Here is a 19,114-nt window from a genome sequence, read left to right as displayed (position 1 = left end):
CAGAGAAAGGAGAGAGAGAGAGAGGCAGAGAGAGAGAGAGAGAGAGAGAGAGAGAGAGAGAGGCAGAGAGAGAGAGAGAGAGAGAGAGAGAGAGAGAGAGAGAGAGAGAGAGAGAGAGAGAGAGAGAGAGAGAGAGAGAGAGAGAGAGAGAGAGAGGCAGAGAGAGAGAGAGAGAGAGAGAGAAAGAAAGAGAGAGAGAGAGAGAGAGAGAGAGAGAGAGAGAGAGAGAGAGAGAGAGAGAGAGAGAGAGAGAGAGAGAGAGAAAGAAAGAGAGAGAGAGAGAGAGAGAGAGAGAGAGAGAGAGAGAGAGAGAGAGAGAGAGAGAGAGAGAGAGAGAGAGAGAGAGAGACTATTGACTGTTACCATTTTATTGTTACTATTTTTATATTTAATTTTGTATTATTATTTACTGCCATTCTATATTATTATTTGTCATTGTTTATAATTGTATTACAATGTATATTGTATACATTGTTGCTTTGGCAATATTGACACAATGTTTTTCATGCCAATAAAGCAGCTTGAATTTGAATTTGAAATTGAGAGAGAGAGAGAGAGTAAGAGAGAGAGAGAGGCAGAGAGACAGAGAGAGAGAGAGAGAGTAAGAGAGAGACAGAGATACAGACAGAGAGGCAGAGAGAGATAGAGACAGAGAGGCAGAGAGTAAGAGTAATAAGAGTAACAAGAGTAATATAAAAGAGAGAACGAGAGAGATGGGTGGGAGAGAAAACACACATCCCTCAGATGTGATTAGAAGCTGCCCTTCTCACAATGTGGTTATCAATCACCTGGGTGCCTTACAGCTCTATTTCCCCACTGATGTTATTACAAATCCATCAGCTGGATGGATGGATGGATGGATGGATGGATGAATGGATGGATGAATGGATGGATGGATGGATGGATGGATGGATGATGGATGGATGAATAGATGGATGGATGGATGGATGAATAGATGGATGGATGAATGAATGCATAGATGAATAGATGGATGGATGAATAGATGGATGGATGAATAGATGGATGGATGGATGGATAGATGGATGAATGGATGGATAGATGAATGGATGAATAGATGGATGAATGAATGGATGGATGGATGAATAGATGGATGGATAGATGGATGAATAGATGGATGAATAGATGGATGGATGGATGAATAGATGGATGAATAGATGGATGGATGAATGGATGGATGGATGGGGGTAAAATGACCTCACTGAACAGGAAACCCTTACTATTTCTCGATGGCTACACGTCTGACACTAACAAAGTCACACAGGGTGTTCCCCAGGGCTCGGTGCTGGGACCCCTATTCTTCATCAACTACATACTCCCAACAGAGTAAGGCAGAGTAAGGTGGGGGTTGTTGTGGTTTACCTGAGGGCTCCCCAGGACCTCGAGCTGCTCCAGCAGGTTGTTCTTGGCCAATGAGACGTCTCCCTCCAGCTTCTCATACTCCCTCCACGACCGCTCCAACTCCTGGGGTAGGGGAAGAGAGTTCACTAAACTCTCCTCTCTGGTAAGATTTCAGTGTGTTTGTATCTGCGTGTAGGAGTGGATATACGTATTAACTCACAGTGTTGACTCGTGACAGTTCTCTACAGGTGCTGAGCAGGCCACTTTGCAGCACGTCTCTCTGCTGGATAACACTGTGTACGGCTGCTGGGTTATCAGCACTCATCTCTATCTCCTGACTGGCCGACAGCAGGGCCGTCTCCAGGGTGTGCTGTAGACGGGACCACCGTTACATATTGGAAAAGTTCCCTTCAGCACTGGAACACAGTGTCATTATAAACATGACATCTTGTATCTCTGGATGTCAAGTGTCAAGGCAGTGTAATTGTCCATGTCATTTTCCAACACTTACGATAGGTGTCATGACATGTTGACAAAAATCGCCAAGTAGCCAAAGTTTTACTACATATTGGGCCCACGTGTTGTGTTGAATGCAGTATGTGGTGAATAGAGACTGCCAGACAACAACATGGTGCACCGTAGACAGATCCATTACCTTCTCTCTGTGTAGCTGCTGGAGCTTGTCCTCGCGTATCCTCACTACCTTGTCCTGTTCACACAACCTGCTCAGCTTGGCCTGAGGAGAAACATAATTATGGGTCATTAGATCAGATAGCACAGGTTATCTTTCTAGAGATCAGATAGCCCAGGTTATCCTTCTAGAGATCAGATAGCCCAGGTTATCCTTCTAGAGATCAGATAGCCCAGGTTATCCTTCTAGAGATCAGATAGCCCAGGTTATCCTTCTAGAGATCAGATAGCCCAGGTTATCCTTCTAGAGATCAGATAGCCCAGGTTATCTTTCTAGAGATCAGATAGCCCAGGTTATCTTTCTAGAGATCAGATAGCCCAGGTTATCCTTCTAGAGATCAGATAGCACAGGTTATCCTTCTAGAGATCAGATAGCCCAGGTTATCTTTCTAGAGATCAGATAGCCCAGGTTATCTTTCTAGAGATCAGATAGCCCAGGTTATCATTCTAGAGACAACCGAGGTTATCTTTCTAGAGATCAGATAATCCAGGTTATCTTCCTAGAGACAACACAGGTTATCTTTCTAGAGATCAGATTACCCAGGTTATCATTCTAGAGATCAGATAACCCAGGTTATCCTTCTAGAGATCAGATAACCCAGGTTATCCTTCTAGAGATCAGATAGCCCAGGTTATCCTTCTAGAGATAACAACACAGGTTATCCTTCTAGAGATAACAACACAGGTTATCCTTCTAGAGATAACAACACAGGTTATCCTTCTAGAGATAACAACACAGGTTATCCTTCTAGAGATAACACCACAGGGGGAAGGTAGGAACACAGTGAACTATATAAAACGCTGTACCAGGTCTGTAGCAGTACAGCAGTAGTATGTTGGGTCAGGACGTGTTGAACTTACATCAATGTCAACGTCCTCCGGGCTGCACATGTAGGCGTGTTCCCTGTAGTCCTCTGGGCTCATCTGTAGGAAGGACAGTTGTTAGACGGACATAAAGACACAAACAGACACATAGCCTATAGGTAGAATCAGATCTAATGCAGCTTCATGACAATGCTCTGTTACTGTCCTGTACGGACTACTGCACCTGTAGTGCTTGTATTACAACACTGAACACAAAAATAAAACGCAATATGTAAAGTGTTGGTCTCATGTTTAATGAGCTGAAATAAAATAAATCCCAGAAATGTTCCATAATGCACAACAAAAAACACATCTTCCAAATGTGTTTACATCCCTGTTAGTGAGCATTTCTCCTTCGCCAAGATAATCCATCCACCTGACAGGTGTAGCATATCAAGAAGCTGATTAAACGGCATAATCATTACACAGGTGCACCTTGTGCTGGGGGACAATAAAAGGCCACATTAAAATGTGCAGTTTTGTGACACAACACAATGCCACAGATGTCTCAAGTTTGGGAGGGTGTGCAATTGGCATGCTGACTGCAGGAATGTCCACCAGAGCTGTTGCCAGAGAATTTCATGTTAATTTCTCTACCATAAGCTGCCTCCAACGGCGTTTTAGAGAATTTGGCAGTACGTCCAACCGGCCTCACAACCGCAGATCCCGTGTAACCTCTACATCCAGCTTCTTTCAAGTGACTGATTTATTTATATGAACTGAACTGTCTAGTTAAATAAAACCAAAAAATACAAAAATCTTTGAAATTGTTGCATGTTGCATTTATATTTTTGTTCAGCATAAGTACATTATTGTATTTCAATTGGTATCTTATGTCTGCCAGTAATAATAGCACCGTGTGGATAAATAAAGTTTATAAAATTGAACGGGTGCCAGCGGTTTGTCATTGGACCGTAGACGTGTTTAAAAACATTCTTATTAACAAATAAAAAGAGATACCAAAATGACTCAATACATTATTTAACATTAATTTCTATTGGGCACAAAATAATACGAAACACAACCAAAACAAACAACTGATGCAATCAACAAGTTTGTAGAGTCACACGTTTTATGTAGTCATTGCGTGCCAGGAATAAGGAACCAAATAGTAAACTTTTGACTACTTTATTCAAAAAAATCTTTAGGGGTGTCAATAATTTTGACCTGTACTTTTTTGAGATAAAAATGTTAGTAGAAAATCTCTTTCTCTGAGCTATTGTATTAGTAGTATAAAGTCATGTAATTTCCCTTTTCTCTCTCCATACAATATAGCTCAGACTTGGAAATATTTATTTTATACAGTCATTACTGCTCATCTTTGTCGATAAATTCAGGACGCCACTGTCTGTGGTCCAGGCCCCAGTGTTTATCTAGTGTCTGTGATCCAGGCCCCAGTGTTTGTCTAGTATCTGTGGTCCAGGCCCCAGTGTTTGTCTAGTATCTGTGGTCCAGGCCCCAGTGTTTGTCTAATATCTGTGATCCAGGCCCCAGTGTTTGTCTAGTATCTGTGATCCAGGCCCCAGTGTTTGTCTAGTATCTGTGGTCCAGGCCCCAGTGTTTGTCTAGTATCTGTGGTCCAGGCCCCAGTGTTTGTCTAGTATCTGTGGTCCAGGCCCCAGTGTTTGTCTAATATCTGTGATCCAGGCCCCAGTGTTTGTCTAGTATCTGTGATCCAGGCCCCAGTGTTTGTCTAGTATCTGTGGTCCAGGCCCCAGTGTTTGTCTAGTATCTGTGGTCCAGGCCCCAGTGTTTGTCTAGTATCTGTGGTCCAGGCCCCAGTGTTTGTCTAGTATCTGTGATCCAGGCCCCAGTGTTTATCTAGTATCTGTGATCCAGGCCCCAGTGTTTATCTAGTATCTGTGATCCAGGCCCCAGTGTTTATCTAGTATCTGTGATCCAGGCCCCAGTGTTTATCTAGTATCTGTGGTCCAGACCCCAGTGTTTGTCTAGTATCTGTGGTTCAGGCCCCAGTGTTTGTCTAGTATCTGTGGTTCAGGCCCCAGTGTTTTTATAAACAGGATTGCTTGACTTTTTCCCTTTCCTTTTAGCTCCTAGTAGAGTGAAGAGTCTCATCCTGAGTTTGGACTAAATAACAAGGGCAGTAAAAGGAAAGAGAGAGAGAGAGGTGTCCTGTCCCTCTGCTAATTAGTGTCAATACTACCACATAAACTTCACAACCCATAATGCATTGTACTCAATATAATTCTAAATCATTTCAACTGCTTTGGATTCCATTACGTACTTTTTCCCCCCAAAGAAAACGTAAGGGCCTTCCTTGCAGAATATATGAACATATTAGTCAGTCCAGAAGAACAGCAACCTGTCTCCCTCTCTTTTCCACACACACCGTTCTCTGACAGCAAAACAGCACAGAGAAATCACGTGGACCAGGTGGTAGGTTGGTGACATTCCACACGGAGCTTCCTGTAAATCACAGGTGTGTTTTACCCTGAGAAGGGAGAAGTCATGTCTCTGACAGTCAGGTGTGGTGGAGATGAAGCAGTCGCCGTGTTGACATGACAACAACATATGGGGACAGAGGGAGACAGCAGCACTTTTACACCTTCTGAGGTGGTCACAAAAGTGGCAGAGAAGAGATGTCACACACCACACGTCGAACCATCATACAATCCGTCACACCAAAAACCAAAACAGCATGAATGCATAGGCCACCTTACACTGTCGAGGGAGCAAGTAAGGTGAGGTCTAAAATGACAAATGGTATCAGTCCTAGATATCTCAGTTCATGATATCAGAACAGAACCACAATGACTTAGTGATTTCAGATACTTCATTTTTAAAGTGGGAACATTCTCACTTCCCATAAAGAGACTGGTGGAAACACAGCTGTGCTGTTGGCCTATAACACTGGCAACATAAAGCTGTGTCACACCAATTACAGTCCCCGGGCAACACATTACTGTGTCACACTAACTACAGTCCCCGGGCAACACATTACTGTGTCACACCAATTACAGTCCCCGGGAAAACACAATGCGGTGTCACACTAAATATAGTCCCCCGGGCAACACAACACTGTGTCACACCAATTAGCTTCCCCCAGCAGGGACAACACTGGCAACAACACTTTGTTACACCAATTACAGTCCCCTAGCTAGCCATGTCGGTCAGTACTTAAAGAGGGTAGCAAATCAAAAAAGGAATGTTGCACGAGTGTTCCTGAATTCACAGACACACTCTCCCCTTTAAGGACCCTTACTTCAAAAACACAAGACTACAGTACTAACTACAAGTCAGGTTAGAAACGTCCTCTACTTATTAATAGGCTATAACAACGTCCCAACATCCAAGTCGCTGTAACTTGTAGCAGAGAGTAAGGAAATACACACACACACACACACACACACACACACACACACACACACACACACACACACACACACACACACACACACACACACACACACACACACACACACACACACACACGACAGTGAGGAGGGGTTTAATCAGACATTGAAACACACAGTACACATCATACAGTACTACTGTATATAAGCCATGCCTACATTGGTGGTATGACTTTCCAACCAATAGAGGAGACAGTAAAGTAAAAGCTGAATGAATAACAAGTGCTACATTAACAGTAACACAAACGCTACAAGGAAAGAGGTATTGTGAACGACCATGAGGGACTTGCAGGTTGCAAGACGGACCAACAAAACAACTGAAGTGGACGGCGATGAAAGAAAACAGCATTTAGCCGGCAGCGTTGGCCGGCCAAGACCTTACTCTGACGTGGTGCTGGTACAGCTGAGGCCTGGGGGCTGAGTTCTCTATCAACGTGTGAATCGTCATGATTAAAGGCTGATTTTCCTTCACCTGGTAGTTCAGTGTGGAGGAGAGGAGGAGGAGGAGGAGGAGGAGGAGCAATACGGGAAGTCAGATTAGAGCAGAGCAACACTCACTGACTGACAACGATGCTGCTAGTTCTGCTTGTCTCTATATGACAGACCACACACACACACACACACACACAAATATGACAAAATGAATAGAAACTAATAGATAATAGATTACAAACACACTGTATTCCAAAATGTCACACGACATGGGAAATCCCCCCAAAGACACACACACACACAGGCTGGTTTTCACTGCATACTTTCAAACTTCAAAACATTTTCAAAAGTGAACCTACATGAGACGACATCTTGAACGCAGCGAGGAAAAATCAGAACTATTAGACAGGCATAAACATCCAGAAAAACAGACAGCAAGTCTGAAACGTGGCAGATAGATCAGTCCAATAGTAAAAGAGGGCGTTACCCCACCTGGTTGTCCAGATACATGAGGTTTCTTTGGAGATGATGAGACAGAATGTCGTTCTAGCGTCGGTCAGCAGTTCAGAGGAAAGAGAGACGAGAGAGGAATGAGAGAAGAGAAAGGAATGAGAGAAGAGAAAGGAATGAGAGAAGAGAAAGGAATGAGAGAAGAGAAAGGAAAGAGAGAAGAGAAAGGAATGAGAGAAGAGAAAGGAATGAGAGAAATGAGAGGAATGAGAGAAGAGGATTTTGATTTGATTAGGATCCCCATTCGCAGACGCCAATGGCGACAGCTAGTCTTACTGGGTTCCGACACATAACGAAAAAGACATTACAGACTTTACAATTTACATCCAGTACATATAAAAACATGAACATGTAGTGTGTGTATCGATCAGTTCCACATACATGTCAGTACATACACACAAGTAGGTCACATTAGATAGAAGAGGAGAGGAGGGAAAAGAGAAGAGGAGAGAGAGAAGATGTGAGGAAAGAGACAAGAGTAGGGAAGAGATGAGAGGAGAGGAGGAAAGAGAGAAGAGGAGAAGAGAGGAAAGAGAGAAGAGGAGGGAAGAGAGGAGAGAAGAGGAGAGCGAGAAGAGGAAAGGAAAGAGAGAAGAGGAGAAGAGAGGAAAGAGAGAAGAGGAGGGAAGAGAGGAGAGAAGAGGAGAGCGAGAAGAGGAAAGGAAAGAGAGAAGAGGAGAGAGAAGAGGAGAGAGAAGATGTGAGGAAAGAGAGAAGAGGAAAGAGAGAAATAACAAAAGTGGAAAGAGAGAAGAGGAGAGAAGAGGAGAAAAGACGAGAGGAAAGAGAGAAGAGGAGAGAAGAGGAGAGGAAAGAGAAGAGGAGAGAGAGAGAACATAAGTGGAAAGAGAGAAGAGGAGAGAGACAAGAGGAGAGGAAAGAGAGAAGAGGAGAGAGAAGACGAGAGGAAAGAGAGAAGAGCAGAGAAGAGAAGAGGAGAGGAAAGAGAGAAGAGGAGAAAAGAGAAGAGGAGAGGAAAGAGAGAAGAGGAGAGGAGAGAGAGAAAAGGAGAGTGATCGAGGTAAAGGACAGTTAGGCATTAGAAACAGGCAGACAGACAGAAAGAGAGACATGCAAAAACAGAGATAGGCAGAAAGAGAGACAGGCAAAAAGAGAGACAGGAAAAAAAGAAAGATGGGCAGAGAGAGAGGCAGAGAGAGTAAGGCAGAGAGGAAGACAGGCAGAAAGAGAAAGACAGGCAGACATCGAGACAGGCAGAGAGGGAGACAGCGAGACAGGCAGAGAGGGAGACAGGCAGAGAGGGAGACAGGCAGAGAGCGAGACAGGCAGAGAGCGAGACAGGCAGAGAGGGAGACAGGGAGACCGGCAGAGAGGGAGACAGGCAGAGACAGGGAGACCGGCAGAGAGGGAGACAGGCAGAGAGGGAGACAGGCAGACAGCGAGACAGTCAGGACAAGACAATGTAAGGTAAATAGGTAAATTATAGATAGATGGATACAAGGACAAACTGTTGGAGATGAGAAGGGGAATGGGCGTAGAACAGAGCCCTGCACGGGCATGAACTTTACACCCGAGCCCTACCCATGCCCACAACGCTTAGGCCCTACCCTACCCAGGCCCAAATGCTTCTGTCAAATGTAAGGCCCTGCCCGAAACCAGAAATAACTTCCTCCCTTAGTAAATCCATTAGCTGATCCTCTCTGTCTGTCACTGGCTCCCTGTGCCTAGCTCGCTCTGCATGCGCTCTGCTCATGGCAGCTCTGGATCTGTGAGTATCCATAGCAACGGCTCAGCTTGGGCTGCTCCGCTCAATGAAGAGACAGGAGAGCAGTTAGCAGTTAGCTACTTGTCATCACCCTAAACTCAGACAACTCAACACGATTATTTTCTGTGAAATAATCTCTCCCGCGTTATATCTTTAGGTTGAAGCACTTCTGACACCATGTTATGATCTTAGTCAGATATGACTGTACTGCAGCAGCAGCAGAGCAAATAGCTCAGCTTCAAAATGTTACCCTAGTTATTGATGACAACAGGCCCTACCGTACCCTAGTTATTGATGACAACAGGCCCTACCGTACCCTAGTTATTGATGACAACAGGCCCTACCGTACCCTAGTTATTGATGACAACAGACCCTACCGTACCCTAGTTATTGATGACAACAGGCCCTACCGTACCCTAGTTATTGATGACAACAGGCCCTACCGTACCCTAGTTATTGATGACAACAGGCCCTACCGTACCCTAGTTATTGATGACAACAGGCCCTACCGTACCCTAGTTATTGATGAGACAACAGGTCCTACCGTACCCTAGTTATTGATGACAACAGGCCCTACCGTACCCTAGTTATTGATGACAACAGGCCCTACCGTACCCTAGTTATTGATGAGACAACAGATCCTACCGTACCCTAGTTATTGATGAGACAACAGACCCTACCGTACCCTAGTTATTGATGAGACAACAGATCCTACCGTACCCTAGTTATTGATGAGACAACAGATCCTACCGTACCCTAGTTATTGATGAGACAACAGACCCTACCGTACCCTAGTTATTGATGAGACAACAGACCCTACCGTACCCTAGTTATTGATGAGACAACAGATCCTACCGTACCCTAGTTATTGATGACAACAGACCCTACCGTACCCTAGTTATTGATGAGACAACAGATCCTACCGTACCCTAGTTATTGATGAGACAACAGACCCTACCGTACCCTAGTTATTGATGACAACAGGTCCTACCGTACCCTAGTTATTGATGACAACAGACCCTACCGTACCCTAGTTATTGATGACAACAGGCCCTACCGTACCCTAGTTATTGATGACAACAGGCCCTACCGTACCCTAGTTATTGATGACAACAGGCCCTACCGTACCCTAGTTATTGATGACAACAGGCCCTACCGTACCCTAGTTATTGATGAGACAACAGGTCCTACCGTACCCTAGTTATTGATGACAACAGGCCCTACCGTACCCTAGTTATTGATGACAACAGGCCCTACCGTACCCTAGTTATTGATGAGACAACAGATCCTACCGTACCCTAGTTATTGATGAGACAACAGACCCTACCGTACCCTAGTTATTGATGAGACAACAGATCCTACCGTACCCTAGTTATTGATGAGACAACAGATCCTACCGTACCCTAGTTATTGATGAGACAACAGACCCTACCGTACCCTAGTTATTGATGAGACAACAGACCCTACCGTACCCTAGTTATTGATGAGACAACAGATCCTACCGTACCCTAGTTATTGATGACAACAGACCCTACCGTACCCTAGTTATTGATGAGACAACAGATCCTACCGTACCCTAGTTATTGATGAGACAACAGACCCTACCGTACCCTAGTTATTGATGACAACAGGTCCTACCGTACCCTAGTTATTGATGACAACAGACCCTACCGGACCCTAGTTATTGATGACAACAGACCCTACCGTACCCTAGTTATTGATGACAACAGACCCTACCGTACCCTAGTTATTGATGACAACAGACCCTACCGTACCCTAGTTATTGATGACAACAGACCCTACCGTACCCTAGTTATTGATGAGACAACAGGCCCTACCGTACCCTAGTTATTGATGACAACAGGCCCTACCGTACCCTAGTTATTGATGAGACAACAGACCCTACCGTACCCTAGTTATTGATGAGACAACAGACCCTACCGTACCCTAGTTATTGATGACAACAGACCCTACCGTACCCTAGTTATTGATGAAAACAGGCCCTACCGTACCCTAGTTATTGATGAGACAACAGACCCTACCGTACCCTAGTTATTGATGACAACAGGCCCTACCGTACCCTAGTTATTGATGAGACAACAGACCCTACCGTACCCTAGTTATTGATGACAACAGACCCTACCGTACCCTAGTTATTGATGAAAACAGGCCCTACCGTACCCTAGTTATTGATGAGACAACAGACCCTACCGTACCCTAGTTATTGATGACAACAGGCCCTACCGTACCCTAGTTATTGATGAGACAACAGACCCTACCGTACCCTAGTTATTGATGACAACAGACCCTACCGTACCCTAGTTATTGATGAAAACAGGCCCTACCGTACCCTAGTTATTGATGAGACAACAGATCCTACCGTACCCTAGTTATTGATGAGACAACAGATCCTACCGTACCCTAGTTATTGATGAAAACAGGCCCTACCGTACCCTAGTTATTGATGAAAACAGGCCCTACCGTACCCTAGTTATTGATGACAACAGACCCTACCGTACCCTAGTTATTGATGACAACAGACCCTACCGTACCCTAGTTATTGATGACAACAGACCCTACCGTACCCTAGTTATTGATGACAACAGACCCTACCGTACCCTAGTTATTGATGACAACAGACCCTACCGTACCCTAGTTATTGATGAGACTACAGGCCCTACCGTACCCTAGTTATTGATGAGACAACAGGCCCTACCGTACCCTAGTTATTGATGACAACAGACCCTACCGTACCCTAGTTATTGATGAGACAACAGGCTCTACCGTACCCTAGTTATTGATGAGACAACAGATCCTACCGTACCCTAGTTATTGATGACAACAGACCCTACCGTACCCTAGTTATTGATGAGACAACAGGCCCTACCGTACCCTAGTTATTGATGAGACAACAGACCCTACCGTACCCTAGTTATTGATGAGACAACAGATCCTACCGTACCCTAGTTATTGATGACAACAGACCCTACCGTACCCTAGTTATTGATGACAACAGACCCTACCGTACCCTAGTTATTGATGAGACAACAGATCCTACCGTACCCTAGTTATTGATGAGACAACAGACCCTACCGTACCCTAGTTATTGATGAGACAACAGACCCTACCGTACCCTAGTTATTGATGACAACAGACCCTACCGTACCCTAGTTATTGATGACAACAGACCCTACCGTACCCTAGTTATTGATGACAACAGACCCTACCGTACCCTAGTTATTGATGACAACAGACCCTACCGTACCCTAGTTATTGATGAGACAACAGACCCTACCGTACCCTAGTTATTGATGTCAACAGGCCCTACCGTACCCTAGTTATTGATGAGACAACAGGCCCTACCGTACCCTAGTTATTGATGAGACAACAGACCCTACCGTACCCTAGTTATTGATGAGACTACAGGCCCTACCGTACCCTAGTTATTGATGACAACAGACCCTACCGTACCCTAGTTATTGATGAGACAACAGACCCTACCGTACCCTAGTTATTGATGAGACAACAGGCCCTACCCGGTCCTAACCCGGGCTCGGGTCAGGTAGCAGAACTGTAGCGTAGATGGAGGACAGAAAACATCATCGAGTTTTAACATTATTCATGCGGGAGTGTTTCTATTAAAGCCTTCAACACTTACAAACCATTTCCCATTTGAAGTGTGTGTGCCCTACATCACTCAAATCCTTGTCTGACATCTACAATGACCCAGCCAGTTAAGCCTGCTTAGCTGTCCCACACATTAAGATCACCAAGGAGTTGGGAGTTTCTCATTTTCCGGAGCAACATCTGTTCACTTTCTTTTTAGGAAGTAAGCTAGTACATCCACTGTGTGTCTCTGTCCTACACTACTACAATAAACAACAAAGTCATCACCGAATATGTCAGCAACAATGATTCAAGGGTTAACAGTTCAAACAGAGAAATGACCCCCCCCCCAAAAAAAATGTTTTATGAATGACGCAAGTGGATGGAGAGTTGAAGACGGAGGCATGGCACACGACTAGACGACAAGACACAGCAGCGACCTCAGTGGCCCTGACCTTTGGGTTGTGGCCACCATCGAGGTTTAGTTGCATAAGCTGTGCTACAGTGTGCTCCCGGACGCTGTTTAGGTCGGCCTGCTCCCGACGAAGCTTTATCAGCAGCAAGGTTAGCTCCTCAGGCTGCAGGGGGAAGGAGGGGCAGAGGGACAACCAAAGAGGAGGAGAGAGGAGGACAGGTGTAAGCAGAGAGAAGAAGAGAGGAGGAGAACTCAGAGGGACAGGAGACACAGCCAGGCAGGACCAGGGCAAGATGACAGGTAAAGGGGGCAGGGGGGGCAACAAGGAGCAGAGGAGAGGAAGGATAGGTCAGGGGTCAGGAGAGCATGGGACAAAGGGACACAACGGAAGAGAGGAAGGGGGTATAGAGAAGGCAGAGGGAGAAGAAGTCGGGACCGAAGGAGACGGGAACAGGTCAGAGAAACACGACAGACACACAGTAGGAGGATAGACAGGAGGACAGGTTAGGACCACAGTATAGACAGGAGACAGTAGGAGGACAGGTTAGGACCACAGTATAGACAGGAGACAGTAGGAGGACAGGTTAGGACCACAGTATAGACAGGAGACAGTAGGAGGATAGACAGGAGGACAGGTTAGGACCACAGTATAGACAGGAGACAGTAGGAGGACAGGTTAGGACCACAGTATAGACAGGAGACAGGAGGAGGATAGACAGGAGGACAGGTTAGGACCACAGTATAGACAGGAGACAGTAGGAGGACAGGTTAGGACCACAGTATAGACAGGAGACAGGAGGAGGATAGACAGGAGGACAGGTTAGGACCACAGTATAGACAGGAGACAGTAGGAGGACAGGTTAGGACCACAGTATAGACAGGAGACAGTAGGAGGACAGGTTAGGACCACAGTATAGACAGGAGACAGTAGGAGGATAGACAGTAGGTTAGGACCACAGTATAGACAGGAGACAGCAGGAGGACAGACAGGAGGACAGGTTAGGACCACAGTATAGACAGGAGACAGGAGGAGGATAGACAGTAGGTTAGGACCACAGTATAGACAGGAGACAGTAGGAGGATAGACAGTAGGTTAGGACCACAGTATAGACAGGAGACAGGAGGAGGATAGACAGGAGGACAGGTTAGGACCACAGTATAGACAGGAGACAGTAGGAGGATAGACAGGAGGACAGGTTAGGACAGCAGTATAGACAGGAGACAGTAGGAGGATAGACAGTAGGTTAGGACCACAGTATAGACAGGAGACAGTAGGAGGACAGACAGGAGGACAGGTTAGGACAGCAGTATAGACAGGAGACAGTAGGAGGACAGACAGGAGGACAGGTTAGGACCACAGTATAGACAGGAGACAGTAGGAGGACAGACAGGAGGACCGGTTAGGACCACAGTATAGACAGGAGACAGGAGGAGGATAGACAGGAGGACAGGTTAGGACCACAGTATAGACAGGAGACAGTAGGAGGACAGACAGGAGGACAGGTTAGGACCACAGTATAGACAGGAGACAGTAGGAGGATAGACAGTAGGTTAGGACCACAGTATAGACAGGAGACAGTAGGAGGACAGACAGGAGGACAGGTTAGGACAGCAGTATAGACAGGAGACAGTAGGAGGACAGACAGGAGGACAGGTTAGGACCACAGTATAGACAGGAGACAGTAGGAGGACAGACAGGAGGACCGGTTAGGACCACAGTATAGACAGGAGACAGTAGGAGGATAGACAGTAGGTTAGGACCACAGTATAGACAGGAGACAGTAGGAGGACAGACAGGAGGACAGGTTAGGACCACAGTATAGACAGGAGACAGTACGAGGACAGACAGGAGGACAGGTTAGGACCACAGTATAGGCAGGAGACAGTAGGAGGACAGACAGGAGGACAGTAGGAGGACAGACAGGAGACAGTAGGAGGACAGACAGGAGACAGTAGGAGGACAGACAGGAGACAGTAGGAGGACAGACAGGAGACAGTAGGAGGACAGACAGGAGACAGGAGGAGGACAGACAGGAGACAGTAGGAGGACAGACAGGAGACAGTAGGAGGACAGACAGGAGACAGTAGGAGGACAGACAGGAGACAGTAGGAGGACAGACAGGAGACAGTAGGAGGACAGACAGGAGGACAGTAGAAGGAAAGACAGGAGGACAGTAGGAGGACAGACAGGAGACAGTAGGAGACAGTAGGAGGACAGACAGGAGACAGTAGGAGGACAGACAGGAGACAGTAGGAGGACAGCCAGGAGACAGTAGGAGGACAGACAGGAGACAGTAGGAGGACAGACAGGAGACAGTAGGAGGACAGACAGGAGGACAGGTTAGGACCACAGTATAGGCAGGAGACAGGAGGAGGACAGACAGGAGACAGTAGGATGACAGACAGGAGGACAGGTTAGGACCACAGTATAGACAGGAGACAGTACGAGGACAGACAGGAGGACAGGTTAGGACCACAGTATAGGCAGGAGACAGTAGGAGGACAGACAGGAGACAGTAGGAGGACAGACAGGAGACAGTAGGAGGACAGACAGGAGACAGTAGGAGGACAGACAGGGGACAGTAGGAGGACAGACAGGAGACAGTAGGAGGACAGACAGGAGACAGTAGGAGGACAGACAGGAGACAGTAGGAGGACAGACAGGAGACAGTAGGAGGACAGACAGGAGACAGTAGGAGGACAGACAGGAGACAGTAGGAGGACAGACAGGAGACAGTAGGAGGACACTGCACACCAGCAGAGTAGGTGCTGAGTGGAAGGTCCCTGTAACACATCCACCGTGTCACACTAAGTCACCATGTACCCAAAACAGCGTGTGTAAAGAAATGACAGACCACGCAGCTATGGCTCAGGGAGCTGTGAACAACAGGGCTGATGGAGAAAGTGTTAAGAGAGGCAATAGGAGTAAACACAAGTTAAACCACACCAGTTGGAACACTGATCTCAGTCCTGTCTAAACATGCCTCTACAGCACTTCTCTGCTTGGAAGAGAAAGACAGGGGAGTGATTACAACATGTATTGTCTTTGGAATTAGCCCTATTAGACCAGAATGGAAAAGTCAACAGTCTTTAACTGAAATTCCAGAGTGGTATTAATAGCCTAGATTTAACAGAAGTGAACCTGACAGTGTATCGAGGCCAAGGGCAGGGTACAGTAGGCCAGATCAGGGGAAGGAAGGAGTAGAGGGGGGGAGAGAGGAGAGAGAGAGGTGGGGAGAGGGGGAGAGAGAGCACGGACGAGGGGGGAGAGGGGAAAGAGAGAGGGGGAAAGAGAGAGAGGGGGAGGGGAGAGAGAGAGGGGAGAGAGAGAGAGGTGAACTAACCGTTTTTCCTTGCAGAGACTGGGCAGTGATGGTCTGGACAGGGATCCCTGCTGGCATGGACCTCCTGTCAGGCGGGTAGGCATACTGTAGGACACAGAGAGAGATGATCCTGTTGGGAAAGCTGAGGAAGGTGTTTGTGTGCCATATTAAAACAAGAGGTTCCTGTACTCCTTTCTAGAGAGTGAGCCATGGGCCAAAAAAAAAGATCATTCTGGAAGCCTCTGGCCCACAGACCCCACTTTGGGGGTCTGATTCTTGATTTTGTCATGCTCAACCACTGAAAACAAGGCACTACAAAATGTCTTCATGAGGATGTACGAGGATGTTGGACTACCTGGTTGAGATGTGGAGTCCTGTGTCTTCTGTCTATAGTAACATCCCCCCGGTACACAGGGAAGGCCACCTCAGACCTACTGGAGCTGGGGTTGTAGGAGAAGTGGAGGGGCGAGTAGCCCCCGTACATAGACAGGGACCCATGGGACGGTGAGGGGGGGATGGAGTGGTGACCCTGGTGACCCTGGTGTTCAGACAGGTTGATCATGGTCTTGGGGCTGGGCAGGGTCCCGTACGGTCTGGGAGTGGACGACATAGGCCTGGTGAGGAGGACGGAGATGGTTAGACCTGGGTTTAAATACGACTTGAAATATTGTCAAAATACTTTAGCTATGTATTAAGCTTGCGTGTTGCAATCGACCAATAGAAACCTTTTTAAAAGTATAAACTCCACCCCAACTGGCAATCCCAAGCGGGATAAAGCAAAACTTCAAAATCAAATCCCACAAATGGTAAAAAAAAAATAATGGATCACTTTCCAAATAGAACACAGTCGTACCGTGTGGGTGTATAGGCCTGCCTCTGCTGCCACTCATACAGCTGCCACATAGTGTCATCCCTCATGGAGCGTCTCTTGTCTGCAGAGGACAGCCCCAGGCCCATGGCCTGGTCATACATGGAGGGGGACATGCTGCAGATACTGTCCGGCCGAGCCATGCTGTTCCTGGGTAAGGTACGGTAGCCCGGGTCCCCGTAGTAGGGCATGGCTGGAGGGGCTCGGTGGCTGGGCATGTTCCTGGGCAGTGTCTGGTATGACATGATACTGAAGGACGGAGAGAAACAAAAGAGGTTGAAATATGTGATCAAAACAACATAGAAAAACAGGAAATAGAGAATAGTGGTTTGGGCTGTAGGTCAATTTCAACGAGTATAGAGGATGAGAAAAAACGCTGGAGGAAGCATTATGAGGAGTTGTTCTTCTGCACCCTCTGTTTCTGTCAAACTCATTAGGAACCAGCTTGGTGGGGGGGGTTAATCTAACAGACTGCCCACATCACAGTCAGACATCAAATGGCAGGGGGGGGGGGGGGTTAATCTAACAGACTGCCCACATCACAGTCAGACATCAAATGGCAGGGGGGGGGGGGGTTAATCTAACAGACTGCCCACATCACAGTCAGACATCAAATGGCAGGGGGGGGGGGGGGGGGATCTAACAGACTGCCCACATCACAGTCAGACATCAAATGGCAGGGGGGGGGGGGGGTTAATCTAACAGACTGCCCACATCACAGTCAGACATCAAATGGCAGGGGGGGGGGGGGTTAATCTAACAGACTGCCCACATCACAGTCAGACATCAGATGGCAGTGGGGGGGGGGGGGGGGATCTAACAGACTGCCCACATCACAGTCAGACATCAAATGGCAGGGGGGGGGGGGTTAATCTAACAGACTGCCCACATCACAGTCAGACATCAGATGGCAGTGGGGGGGGGGGGGGGGGATCTAACAGACTGCCCACATCACAGTCAGACATCAAATGGCAGTGGGGGGGGGGGGGGGGGATCTAACAGACTGCCCACATCACAGTCAGACATCAAATGGCAGTGGGGGGGGGGGGGGGGTTAATCTAACAGACTGCCCACATCACAGTCAGACATCAAATGGCAGTGGGGGGGGGGGGATCTAACAGACTGCCCACATCACAGTCAGACATCAAATGGCAGTGGGGGGGGGGGGATCTAACAGACTGCCCACATCACAGTCAGACATCAAATGGCAGTGGGGGGGGGGGGGATCTAACAGACTGCCCACATCACAGTCAGACATCAAATGGCAGTGGGGGGGGGGGGGGGGATCTAACAGACTGCCCACATCACAGTCAGACATCAAATGGCAGTGGGGGGGGGGGGGGGGTTAATCTAACAGACTGCCCACATCACAGTCAGACATCAAATGGCAGTGGGGGGGGGGGGATCTAACAGACTGCCCACATCACAGTCAGACATCAAATGGCAGTGGGGGGGGGGGGGGGGATCTAACAGACTGCCCACATCACAGTCAGACATCAAATGGCAGTGGGGGGGGGGGGGGGTATCTAACAGACTGCCCACATCACAGTCAGACATCAGATGGCAGTGGTGGGGGGGGGGATCTAACAGACTGCCTACATCACAGTCAGACATCAGATGGCAGTGGTGGGGGGGGGGAATCTAACAGACTGCCCACATCACAGTCAGACATCAGATGGCAGTGGTGGGGGGGGATCTAACAGACTGCCTACATCACAGTCAGACATCAGATGGTAGTGGTGTGGGGGGGGGATCTAACAGACTGCCCACATCACAGTCAGACATCAGATGGCAGTGGTGGGGGGGAATCTAACAGACTGCCCACATCACAGTCAGACATCAAATGGCAGGGGGGGGGGGGGGGTTAATCTAACAGACTGCCCACATCACAGTCAGACATCAGATGGCAGTGGGGGGGGGGTGGGGGGGGGGGAATCTAACAGACTG

At 47.4% G+C, this 19,114-nt stretch overlaps 1 protein-coding gene across 1 annotated transcript in view; it reads right to left on the bottom strand.

Moving 5' to 3' along the window:
• LOC139584235 (pleckstrin homology domain-containing family A member 5-like) overlaps positions 1 to 19,114 on the bottom strand; it is a gene marked incomplete in the record, with an annotated part of 263,991 nt that overhangs the window by 28,523 nt on the left and 216,354 nt on the right. Inside the window, 11 exon segments of the mRNA XM_071415848.1 lie at positions 1,381 to 1,482; positions 1,580 to 1,729; positions 2,015 to 2,095; positions 2,911 to 2,973; positions 6,670 to 6,759; positions 7,079 to 7,090; positions 7,212 to 7,265; positions 13,017 to 13,139; positions 16,321 to 16,404; positions 16,655 to 16,913; positions 17,153 to 17,416. Of these exon segments, the coding sequence (XP_071271949.1) occupies positions 1,381 to 1,482; positions 1,580 to 1,729; positions 2,015 to 2,095; positions 2,911 to 2,973; positions 6,670 to 6,759; positions 7,079 to 7,090; positions 7,212 to 7,265; positions 13,017 to 13,139; positions 16,321 to 16,404; positions 16,655 to 16,913; positions 17,153 to 17,416 (1,282 nt within the window).

Source organism: Salvelinus alpinus, chromosome 9, assembly GCF_045679555.1.
Source record: "Salvelinus alpinus chromosome 9, SLU_Salpinus.1, whole genome shotgun sequence".
NCBI lineage: Eukaryota > Metazoa > Chordata > Actinopteri > Salmoniformes > Salmonidae > Salvelinus > Salvelinus alpinus.
The sequence above is the reverse complement of the archived record's forward strand: the minus strand, read 5'-3'. Positions and strand labels throughout refer to the sequence as shown.